Raw genomic sequence first — 11,807 nt, 5'->3', positions numbered from 1 at the left:
CTCGATGTCGTCATTTCTAGTCTCTAGATAACCTACTATTGTACCACTTCTATTTTCTACACTGAAAAAAATTTTAGTTACACAGAAAGTGTTGCTATTCTAAGCACTGGACACCACGTGCACCATCTTCACATAACATCACAACTATGTTTAGTTGATCAATTCTCAATTATCAGAGCGTTTAGGCAAAAACTTGGGAAACATTTGCTTTAAGATAATTTTAAGAAATGTTCTTATAGACCTGAGAGCAAACAGCACTCTGACCTTGTGGCAAGTTTGACGATTGTAACCTGACATACGCCTGTCTGACCCTAAATCTCTAATACTACAATTAAATTCAAATAAAATGCAAGGTGCCTAAAGCTATTAAAATCTAAACAACTATATTTCCCAGCATTTCTTTACTGTATTAACAATTCCTCCATACTTTTAAATGAAAGAAAGCTTTGAGTAGCTATTACTCAGTCAATCTTCTGAAGCATACTTGTGTGTCCTTACTTACCTTGGTGGGAAATATGGCAGAACAAATCTGCCAAGGTTTTGCTCGTCTCTCTAAATGCATTTCATTACCTGAACAAATAGAGAACTAAGAAGCAGTCTGCAGAGTAAGAACTAGAAAGATTCTTATTTTTCTGCTAACTCGTAACATATAGATTCTTTTGCTTACAGTACGTATCTCAGAATAGTTTCATTGCTGTGATATAATGAAAAGCAACTGCTAAGCCCTTTTGAATAGTACTACCATAAAAATAAATCTACTAAAATACTGCATTTCATACTAATAAAACAAACTGGCAGATCAAGACAAAAACGTTCACAGCTGTATGTACATACGGATACCCGTTTTGTAACTTTCAGTATCTAAACACATTGAAGATGACCTAATCAGAGCTGGCACAGCGCCGCTATCCAAAGTTTGTACCACAATACGTAATACACTTGAACTCCGTTAAAAGGCACTGGTGTTTCTCAATAAATGTCTTCACACAGGCAAATGAGAGAGATGGAGAACAGAATACTGTCTTCAGGGCACGCACAGGAAAGTCATGCTAAATCCACTGAATGCGGGACAGAAGGACAAAGAGTATAATGATTCTCTTCAAAATACGACTGCTGATTTTTTTCCCCCCGCTTACCCTGTTTGTATTTGCTATCAACGTCAAATAAGACAGCAGTGGTCTTTTTTTTACCTCCTACATCTGATCTGAACAAAGCAGCTGTAAATGCAGAGGCATAGAAAGCAGAGTGGGATTTCTAGAAATTATTCATATGCCCAATAACACAGGTATGTTACACAGTAAGGAAAACATTTTTTCCCCCCAGATCAGGTTAAATAAAAATAGCTACGGAGGTTCTAAAAATTCCAACCAAAGACACCAGTATGGGAAGACAGATTAGGCGGAACGGAATTAAGTATGCCTGTAACTCTGAAAGGATAGAGTCAAGTAATATTCCTATTCAGATCTGGGACATGCAGGTACTATGCCTGCAAGTGAAGGACCACCACTGGGAGATGACAGCTAAACAGGGTCACTGAGGCAGCTCACTTTCAGCAGGGAGCTCCGACAACAGCCACCACATTTGCTGGTAAGAGAATCTAGAAGAGGACTGTCTGGGCGAAGCTATTCTGTGGCCATGTTTGAAAGGTGCTTAAAACAGAGTACTCAAAACGCACATTACTAGAGGGACAGGCAATCTGTGCAGGAGCCCTGCGCTGCCCACCAAGACAGTGCAACTGCTGAGCACGTGCTGTGGCGAGACGAGCAAGCTAAGCACAGCCCACTGCTAGTCAATCACCACCAGTTACCCCACCACAGGGCTGGCTGAGCTAAAGGGGTTTTTAGCCAAACACCTAGAGGCTGCAGACACTCTCCAGTCTGCTGCTTGCCCTCCCTGTATTCAGCAGGGGAAGAGGGCTACCTTTACAGGTATAGATTGGTAAGGCGTAGGCTAGAAATCAGACTACTACTACATCTTTCTGAAAGTGACAACTTAATATGTGGATTTTCAGTTGTGTGATGCAGTTCTATTTGCCCAACATATTCAAACGACTTGTCAAATTAATAAGGGTCAAAATCATAGTAACACTGAAGCCTGCTTACACGTTTAGTTACATTACAAGCCATGGCACTTAAGTTTTGTTAACGGGATATCACAGCGGTAACCATAAGTGTTAAAAAAGTAATGTGAAAATGTATTCGGTTTTGTGTGTTCAGTGATGTGCCACATGTAATTATGAGATCTGAAACACTCAAGATATTTTAAAAACTTACAATACTTTTACACTGTACTTCTGATGCTCCTGCTTCCAATTCCACAACAGGTTACCCACCTCTGATTTAGAGCCTCTTTATTGACAACGTTTTCAAAGGAATGTATTTTGAGTTTGGGATACTGTTTCTGAACTAATTATAATGCCATTTTACCCACCCCCCACAAAACAGAAGGCTGCAAACAGTATTTCAGTGGGCTAATATACAGGATCAGACAACCACAAACTGTACTTCAGAAACAGCGTAAAAGCAGGAGGGACAACAGAGGGTCTAAGGAGCAAGAAAATGTATCAATTACAAATGATGACACGGTCATCCATCCCCATCCTCTTCACTGACTGTACCAAAGGAATAAATCTTCACTTTTTTTTTTTTTTAAAGTCATTTGGGCACACTTCAGTATCTTTCTGATAAATACACCATACCATTACTTTCATAAATCCACTCTGACCTCGTAAGATTTGCAGGGCTATCCAAAAAGAGGGGTCAATGAAATACAGTTACATATTTAGATGCTATATCTGATATTAATCCCATATCAACTCATCCTATGTATTTTTCAAGTAGCAACATAATACTGCAGTTTTGTTAACACTTCCCCTGCTTTCTGTATGAGAACTCCTGTGTACCGCTGCAGAAATAACAGAGATAACACGGACTAAAGCAACTTGGAATAGCAAATCTAAAATGGCCATAACAGCCAAACATAATTCCACACAACTTTTGCATGAGTCTAGGTTTAATTTGCTTTACAGGACAGTTGGCCAAACAATGACATTTATCATAAAAATATCCTCTCCATTAAGCAAATTTCATTTTTCTTTCCAAAAGAAAATTCAATGTATACTCTGAGCGTTCAGTGGCTTGTTTTCAAGATCAGCCCACACAGATTTTTCTTAACAAAACAAAGCAATTCAGTTTAAAAATGCAGACCAATGTAATGACATAGTCATATTGCTTTTGGCTATGTTAACTTTAAAAACCATGCCAATTTAGCTATTTTTCCTTTAGGTTTTATTAGAAAAAAAGCAGCAGATCAACATTACAATTCAGAGTCTAATCTAAATATGCACTTGACAATGAAGCACATCTGAATATGAAGTGAAAAAGGATTCCAGTAAACCTTCAGTTTTGCTGATCTCCTGCTACTCAAATCATGTATCTTTTCTTCTGGCTTTCTGATGACTGAAACCAAACAAGGAACAAAAGTTTTATTGCTATGAAAACAAAACTGTAGTACAGTAGTATGAGTCTTGGGCACTAAGCATATTCCATCAAGTTAACTTAATTTCAAAGTGTACTTAAATCTTCTGTTTGGCCATGAAAGTCCATAAGCTGACTGACCCAAGTATAAACTGAAATGGCAGGTCTGGGGAAAAAACAGAAGTTAGACAGCATGTTAACCTCCAGTTTTCAGACAGTAATAAAAAGATACAATTCCAACAGCCAAAAAATTAAAATAAAAAAGGAAAAAAGTTGATCTGACATTCAAGAGCTAAGTTTATTCTTATGCTCATTTTGTTTGCACCCAAAATAATTTTAGACCCACCAGAAAAAGAAAAATAGTATTTATGGATTATCACACAATTGAAAAAGGGAAACAATTGCTTTTTGACTTAGTTATTTTCCCCTACTGAGGTATAAAATCTACATATAAATTTGATACTTCACTATAACAAATTGTACTTTTCATAGTTCTGATTTAGTTTCCATTAAACCCTGTTTACTTTTTGTTTTTAAACCACAGAATTCTTATTTCGTGTTACTGAATCCGGTTTCCCGCTCTTTCATTTATTTCTGGATCTATATTTAGTAGTCTGGTTACCACTGCTAACCAGGAAAAAAAATTCTTGGAACTTTCTTCATTACAACAGCACTTTCAGCAGAGGTTACTGATGTGCAAGCAAACTACAACGATATGCAGCTCCTCAGAGAGACTATTTCATTGATTATGTTTCCACTGTCCAAACGTTCTCTAAATTATCTGCCGGAAGAAATTCTTTCGATCTTGTAAACATCAGTGGGCGCAGTTTCACTAGTATGTGTGGTAGTTTCACATCCTTATACAGGAAGGCTGGTTCACAGCTACTGAGAAGCTGCAGGAGTTCTAACAGCTGATGAACTGTGGATTCTGCCGAGCAGAAGTTTCTTCTGTTGCTACTTAACAGCGTAGCCAAAGTATCAGCCGAGGTAGCCCAGTCAATCCTTGCTTTTCTTTAGAACCTCTCAGAATATTTCTGGAAGGGTAACATTGCGGAGCAGCCACTGCTGGGAACGGCTGCCGTTGCAGTCTCTGATGCTGGGTACCTGGCTGTCCTCTTCGGTGGCTTTGTCCAGGCACTGGTTACTGTTCACATGCAACAGGGTTAATTTCTTGAAGACAAAATAAAAAGTTAGTTTTTAAAACAAAAAAATCACCAGGCATAAGCTAACCAAGAAGTTTCTAGTGGCCATTAAAATTCTTCCATACGTAAGTAGGACCTAGACAAGACCCTTTGGTTACTGACTGCAGATCCCAATCCTAAAGAACACTTAAATATGCTATTTGATGTTCTAGATACTAAAAACATTGCTTCCTGAAAACAAGAACTATCTGAACTTTTAAATTATGTTCTTTATCAAGCAATATCCACCATTCTTTAAATAGGACTATACAATTAGGGATCTTTGAGGAGTTTTTAAAAATGTGAGCAAATTCACACACATCTTTTCCAATACCTAATCTTACTTAAGCAATCTTCCATACTCCATCTACCTCGGCACTACTGTCATGGAAAAGAGCTCTTCAGAAGCTGCATTTCCTGCCATCATACTACGGATACTCATCAGTGCATCAACTTGTCTATGGTACTGACTGGCATTACTATTAGTGCTTCTTCTCTCACTCAGCAGCACAACCAGGACACCGGACTGACTGAAACACGGCAGAACAGGCAGGCTTTATGTGCACAACCTGCAAAGGGTAAAAAAAACCCAACCAAAAACCTGAGCACATCAATCTCCTGCACTCATACAGGAGCTGAGGAATGAAGAAGGGAGTTGGAACAGACTTAAGTAGACAAATAACTAATACAAAGTTCTCCCCCCACCTTTTTCTTCCTGGTAGATATTAATGGAAAAGGTCTTCTTACATGCCTTCTGAACAGAGGCAGAAGGAAAAAACGCTACAGAAAAATCACCCAACTATGCGTGCAGGGCTTCTTGTTGTGTATTCTCTAACTTGTTTTTGTGCTTTATTAGCCAGCTTTCAGTAAAGTTCTGAAAACTTCACCTAGATTTCCACTGACAGAATAAAGAGAAAAAACACATACAACCAAACTTATGGCTGAGGATCAGCACAGGGTAAGTCTGTTTTACAGTCTGTGGCAATCATTGCAAGACAGACTATTGCAATTAGGTGTCTAGAGATAGTGTTCTTACTGTTGATAAGGTAGAAAACAAAATAAAAAGCACTTGGTGTTTGGTGAATCAACTGGATGTATTAATGTTACTCATCTAATTTACTTAAGTCAGGTAAGCTAACTACATAAAAACCAAGAATGACTTGGGAACAAGACCCAAATTTAATCTGTACCTTAAACATACCATGATTAGAAATGTAAAATCTTCCTTGTAATTTTGGGATGATAATATTTTTAATTAGAAAAGTAAATTCTTTTAATGTTTTACAACTACAACCTGTAACCTTTTTTCCCTTGTGCAAGATAAGCCACCAGGTCACAAGAGTGTTAGCATTATCTTTTACTGGTCCAGTAATATGGACTGGAAATTACCTGGAATACTTTTCCATTGTTGATCTCATCACACAACACTACACTAGCAGCCTATCTTTCTCCAGTGGATCCAAAAGCACATTGAAAATACTCTTCCAAAAGCTCCCCCAAAACTCACCAGGTAATTAAATCAGTACAGATACCCATTGAGTGACCAGACCATGAATTAATAACAGAGGGAACATAACCCTCACTTTGTTTCCCATTTTGACTGTCAAATAGTGGTCCCACACTGGAATATGTTGCTCTGTAGGCTCATGTAAAAACCCAAGTCATCTCATTTTAATGTCACAAGTCATAAGACTTACCACTGGATCGTATTCCCAAAGCTGATTTCCTTTTAGATGGTGGCACTTGAGCATCGTTACTGGGCCATTAAGTTTGGATACATCTAAACACAAATCATCTGTTCGAATTTCTTTGTTGGCAGTATATGAGAAAACCTAGACAGAAAAAGAATGAGAGGAACTGAAAAAAAGTTCAACGGAGGCAGGTAGAAGGGGGAATGTTTGTGCATTACTTCATTAATATCCACTAAAATTTTTTTCTTTTCCCTTCATCATATATAGAAAGATTACTTTTTTTTAAGGAATAAATATAAACACTATATGAACAAGCTCTTCTGTTAAAATTGACATTTTTTTAACATTTCAGGCTGCTTTCTAAATAGAAACAGAAGGATCCCCAATACAGGCAATCTCTACGTATTGGAAAACAAATAATCAAGAACTATAAGTAGAACAAAAAACCAGATGTTAAATTCCAGAACTGACACCCAGAAAAATGAACATTAAAACAGCATTTCAGGTACAGGCATTTTTTTAAAAGTAACAATGCCCATCAGGAGGTCTAACCAGGAGACTGTTCCAGGGAACCTAACAGGAGGTGAGGTCTAGTCTATAGTGGTCTCCTCCTCCCCTCATTTCATTTTTGACTCGAAAGTTGATCTAAAAACCTATTGCAGTCAGGCCCTGAAAACCTACAGATGACAAGCCACCAGCAAATTTCATGCATTTCCTCTTATATGCATCTTCTTCAATGACAGCTTCCTAAACTTTATAACTTCAGTATATTTTGAAGATAACTACTGAAAGATTGAAGAATTGTCCCGATGACGAGCAGTGTTCCAAATAATTGACTACATTAAGATAATTTTTAATAAAAATTGTTACCTGATTGCCACCCATTCCATGGCAGTTAAAGATTCCAACTTTCTCGTTTTCTTTTCTTGCCATGTTATCCAGACATTGATTTGTCTCCACGTTTCTTATCTGGGAGTGAAAAAGAGCACAAAGGTTGTTATTTTTAGAAGGGAATTAGGTCCAGATCAAACATCACTGAAACCAGTTCTCTCTGCTATACACCACAGGTTGTGTGTACGAAGTGTAAAATATAGGAACTGTACTAAAATGAGAGACCACTGTTTGAGACTCAAACTTCGAAGCAAATGTTCAAGCTACCAGGTTACAGAATCATGTTTGTTTCTTTGCTTTCTTTTGGGGATCTTTCTGTCTTGGGGACTCCTTTTGCTCAAAGACTCAGCTACAACAGAATGGACACAATTGAGTCTCCAGCCTAAAACCTTCAGAAATTTTCAAGTACTGCCCCAGGCACGGGGGGTTTAACTCCCTTTGAAGTCATGGGTAACTCAGTTCAATTTCCTCACTTCTTGAGTTACAGCCTTAACCCCTGTATTGCTATATAGTAAGTGGCATGAGTATCGTCTCCTGATAGTCATGCAGCAGCACAAATGCCTGCTCCAGTTTGTTAAAAGCACTTATTTTAAAAACGAACAATACAAGATCACCCCACAACAGGCTCAATATTTGGCTCAACATGACTTGTAGGGTAGAGCAGGCGCCTACTTATTTAAGACAGCATCATCTGTACTACCACTGCCCAGCAAGTCTTAGGGATCACCCAAATTTGCTGGTCACTGATGAAGGTTCAGGGGCTAAAGTTCAGGGAAGCTCTTTGGCAAAGTCCTTGTTTGACCTGGTTTAGTTTCTAAGCAAAACTCTGCTCATACTCTACATAGAGAACATTATACAGAGTTATTCATAACTATACAGTTCTGAAAGAATATTTCTAAAGCCCTTCTATGTAACATTTAGTAATGTAGTAAAAAAGGGGAAACATTCAAATTACAGTACTGCATATCAAAGTTCAGTTTTCTGCCCCACTGAGAAGCCAGATGTATTATTTTACAGATGACAAGAACACAGGTGCAAGATATTTGAGCCCTGCTGGAGATAACTTTGCACTACTCAGTTCAGAATACAAACAACTTACTGCACAATGTATTTCGCATAGGGTAGATAAAATCTTACCTCTCCCAGAGAAAAGTAATGGCGTGGAATTTGGGAATCAGGATAAACATTCTCCAGGTACCATGAGAAAGGCTTGCACTGGAGCTTGCGTCTTAGACCAAGTCGCGACGATATGTCCCCATAATCAACTTTAGTAACTCCTGTAGAAACAGAAAGTCTGTTTCAGTGGCTGTTAATAAATGTTACATAATTCCCCTTAATACAAAAATCATCAGTATAATACACTGCTTGCACAGAAGACTTTCTCTTTAGGAAGTCATTTCTACGCAAATAAATTATTTTTTTTAATATAGCATTATGCTGTTCATATTCTCAGAGAGGACATCAGTCACTATCTGTGACTTCTTTTTCCAGATAATTATACAGAAGATGGAATCACTACATCTGTACTACACAGGAAAATTTCTTACCTGTGGTGTGTGCAACAATATGAATGCAGTTGCTTACTAAATTATCAGAGGAGAAAGCCTGAAACTGTTATAGTCACTAACACCATTCTATCCCCAATGGCAACTGGGGTGCATATCTATGCAGCTTAACATAGCAGTCTCCTATGGAGCAAGAAGAATTCCATTTTAATTTAATACTGTTAAAGCCAGGTATCATCTGCTGGACCCTTCATCACCTATCTAACTGCACAAAGAAACAGAAAGAAGCCTTCATACAGGGAACTAACCCTTTAATAATTCAGTATTTGTACAATGTAACTGCTGCATTTGCAGGAAGTATGTTCACCATTAGGACTGTTATCAATTTTTTTTGTGGTATTTTGCTTGCCTTTTTTCTCCTTTGCTCCTCATTTACCAAAGTGCTCATTCTTCCTGTATCTTCTCACTCCTTTAGGGTTGTTTTAATTCCTCCTGAAAATTAATTTGTACAAGTCCCATCTGCTGATGGGTTGAGGAAGGTATGCATGATCAGTAGATATTTTAGCCTCACCAGAATTAAGCACTATGGTCATTCATATTACAGTAATATTAACTAAGGGTAGGATAATTTCTAACTTTCAAATATCACGATCTTTTTCTGTTTTCCACACTACACTCTATACCACACAGGCCAAAAGTAACACACTACAAGGAACCCAAACCAAACAAAAACCCAAACCAAAAAGGAACAAAAACAAGTTTTAGCAATTTAAATTCCCCTCACAGACCACAAATATGGCTCAACTGGCCACCATACCACAGACCTCCAACGGCATGCATTTTTCAGAAATCCCTCTAACTTAGAAGACTGTGAATTACCTCTAAAATTGTTGACCTTTTGAAACAGTTTGAGACATTTTTAAGTTGGCATACTGTGTTATTAAATCGACCTGCCAGCAGATGGTGTGTTTCTACTCAATTAAGACAGATAACTGCACAGTTTCAGTTAAATGTTTGTAAATATCAATAAAAACATTAGTAATTTCAATATTCCAGAACGAAAAAACTCTTGCCATGCCTCTAGGCTTTTTTAAATTGTTATTTTAAAAAAACTCGAAAACCTAAAGACTTTTTGACAAAGATTCCAGAGAACTACATTGGTAAGGGAATGAAAGCAAAGGAAAGCTTGTTTTTTGAAGGAAACTTTGCATAGTGTGAACGAAATTTAAAAATCTCTCGGAACAGGATCCCAGAAAACTTCAGCCTGAGCTTTCCAGTCAGAAAAGAAATCCCCAAACCAAAAGACAGAAGACAAACCGAAAACCTCCGAAACACTGCCCTATCTTCACCAAAGCAAATATTTGCTCTGCACCAAAAGGAGCACTCTGATAAAAGATGATGGAGACGACAACCGTACCAACCACAGCTAAGTATGGAGTTCTTCATTTTTCAGTGATGAAAAAGCCGCTGATGGATGAAACAGTTGTCATGCCATCCTCACTACAACCTTACAATGCTCAAAACTCATTCATCAGTTTGCTATGCTGACCTTCAGAAAACAATGCTGTTAAGGCATTGTCACATCACTGAACAGCAATTAGAATTAAAGTCACAATCATACAGAATTAAATGAGAAGTAATACTAATAGCATACAAGCATGCTGTTTCTTAAAGTAGTTTTAAATGTCACCATGTAGAAAGAAAAGTGCCAGCTGGTTTTCCTTCCGTTAAAATGAAATAAGAGGTGTATATTACATTCCATTTAACCTTTTTTAGTCTGAAAGATTTAAAAAAAAAATCCTCTCTGAAGTTAGGTCTGCACAAAACCATACACTGGCACATAGACTACAGTCAGCATTAGGTCAGCGGATAGACTGAATAGCAGAACCGGTAAAGTTGCCTTAGGGGTATCCTCTAACAGGGCTGAATTACTTTGTTTCCTAGGTTTCAGGTACCTTACCTATATTCCTCAAAACTAGCTTGAGAGTTCCTATACATTTGCACTATACGGTGCAGCAGCAGCTTATGGGTAACAGTTGTTTTTGGGGGAAAAAATTGGAAGCAAAGTATAAAGCATATAAAAAAATTAAGTCATTATTTCTTCCACAGACTGGTAAAATTCATATGCACACAAGAGTGACATATACCTTCCAGTTTTTAAAGGTTCAGCAAAAAAAAAATAAAACCAAAAGACAAAACACAAGACAAGAATTTGATCTAATCTTCCTCCCAGGAGACAATTATGCCAGACTACAGGTATGTGCATCATGAGGAAAACAATCATGTCCACTAGTTGTTCTTTCAAATATTTGGGTTTAGTTAATAAAAAAAAAAAAATGTATGCCACCACCCCTTCCCCCCCAGCCCCTGAAATAGTATTTAACAGTATTTGCTACTGTTGTCTTTACTTGACCACACTATGGTGGTTTTCCCCCCAACTTCCCAACCCCAAACCTTAATTATATTAAAAGCCTGGACCTCCCTGATGATTCAAGCTGTCACACAGCTTGCTGTTTACTGTGGGACACTCACATGCTCTTTTCCACACATACGCTTAAAGATGTACTTGAAAATAAATATTGATAAGATACCCCACATCAAATCATCCAATTACACCACCGCCATTTCTTTTGAACAAATGTAAGATTCATCTCAGCACTTGCTTTTGCTGTCACTGTTCTTGAAGTTTGTTATGCAGTACCAAACTACTCTGAGTAGCAATATATAATGGCCCTTGCACCTTTACAAAGACATACATATAATGATGTCTATCAGTAGAATACTGCTTCTTCAGTTTAATTTTCTTTGCCACCTTATATTTAAGCTTCCCATCGGTTGTGTTGCAACAGCTCTGCCATCCTCAAAATTTCAAGAGCTGCAGATTTGCTTGCCAAGCTCAATGTGCGGCAATATATTTATGCTAAACTGCTTTAGGAAAAAAACAAGGAGCATGATGTTTTCATCATGATTATAAATTGCTCAATCATTTTCAAAATCACAGTATGAAACCTGTTTAATCTAAAACTAGCCTTCTGTAAAAATCATAGAACTTGTTTTTATTTA

The 11,807-nt window shown here is 37.6% G+C and overlaps 1 protein-coding gene across 4 annotated transcripts in view; it reads right to left on the bottom strand.

The window, feature by feature from the left end:
- Positions 1–3,273: 3,273 nt before the first annotated feature.
- GALNT1 (polypeptide N-acetylgalactosaminyltransferase 1) overlaps positions 3,274–11,807 on the bottom strand; it is an 88,547-nt gene continuing 80,013 nt past the window's right edge. For all 4 annotated transcript variants that reach the window (XM_064443274.1, XM_064443273.1, XM_064443275.1 and 1 more), the window contains 4 exons: positions 8,377–8,516; positions 7,219–7,317; positions 6,355–6,489; positions 3,274–4,646 (listed from right to left, as the gene is read on the bottom strand). In XM_064443274.1, coding sequence (XP_064299344.1) covers positions 4,500–4,646; positions 6,355–6,489; positions 7,219–7,317; positions 8,377–8,516 — 521 coding nt within the window. In that variant the 3' untranslated portion in view covers positions 3,274–4,499. The remainder of the gene's footprint in view (positions 4,647–6,354; positions 6,490–7,218; positions 7,318–8,376; positions 8,517–11,807) is intronic.

Source organism: Phalacrocorax carbo, chromosome 2 (genome assembly GCF_963921805.1).
Source record: "Phalacrocorax carbo chromosome 2, bPhaCar2.1, whole genome shotgun sequence".
In the NCBI taxonomy this organism is placed as follows: domain Eukaryota; kingdom Metazoa; phylum Chordata; class Aves; order Suliformes; family Phalacrocoracidae; genus Phalacrocorax; species Phalacrocorax carbo.
This window is presented reverse-complemented; position numbering and strand designations above follow the sequence as displayed.